This window comes from Pygoscelis adeliae, unplaced genomic scaffold, assembly GCF_000699105.1.
Source record: "Pygoscelis adeliae isolate BGI_AS28 unplaced genomic scaffold, ASM69910v1 Scaffold106, whole genome shotgun sequence".
In the NCBI taxonomy this organism is placed as follows: Eukaryota; Metazoa; Chordata; class Aves; order Sphenisciformes; family Spheniscidae; genus Pygoscelis; species Pygoscelis adeliae.
This window is the reverse complement of record NW_008824939.1, coordinates 4,456,346-4,456,795: the sequence shown is the minus strand read 5'-3', so window position 1 is coordinate 4,456,795 and position 450 is coordinate 4,456,346. Positions and strand designations below refer to the sequence as shown.

General features: G+C 69.3%; 1 protein-coding gene across 1 annotated transcript in view; it reads right to left on the bottom strand.

The window, feature by feature from the left end:
* The window catches only part of SP5 (Sp5 transcription factor), a gene marked incomplete at its 3' end in the record, with an annotated part of 2,585 nt that continues 2,135 nt past the window's right edge, over positions 1–450 (bottom strand). The window contains exon 3 of the mRNA XM_009325456.1: positions 1–438. Coding sequence (XP_009323731.1) covers positions 1–438 — 438 coding nt within the window. The remainder of the gene's footprint in view (positions 439–450) is intronic.

Below are 450 nucleotides of genomic sequence, written 5' to 3'. Positions count from 1 at the left end.
GGTAGGTTCCTTGCCCGGTCCGCGGGCGGCGGCGCCCACCCCCTCGTGCAGGATGAGGTCGGGGGACTCGGAGCGCGGCGTCTCCAGGTTGCTGGCGTCCGTGTCGCTGTCGCTGCCCTTTTTGCCCCCGCCGCCCCCGTTGTGCGTTTTGATGTGTTTGCTCAGGTGGTCGCTGCGCATGAAGCGCTTGTTGCAGACGGGGCAGGCGAAGCGCTTCTCGCCCGTGTGAGTCCGCAGGTGCCGCTGCAGCTCGTCGGAGCGGGTGAAGCGCTTCCCGCAGAAGAGCCAGTTGCAGACGAAGGGCCGCTCGCCCGTGTGCCAGCGCAGGTGCGCCTTCAGGTGCGAGGTCTTGCCGTACACCTTGCCGCAGCCGGGGATGTGGCAGATGTGCTGCTTCTTCTTGCCCGGCTCCGCCTCCGGGGCGCTGCCCGCGGCCGACTCAGTTGGGGC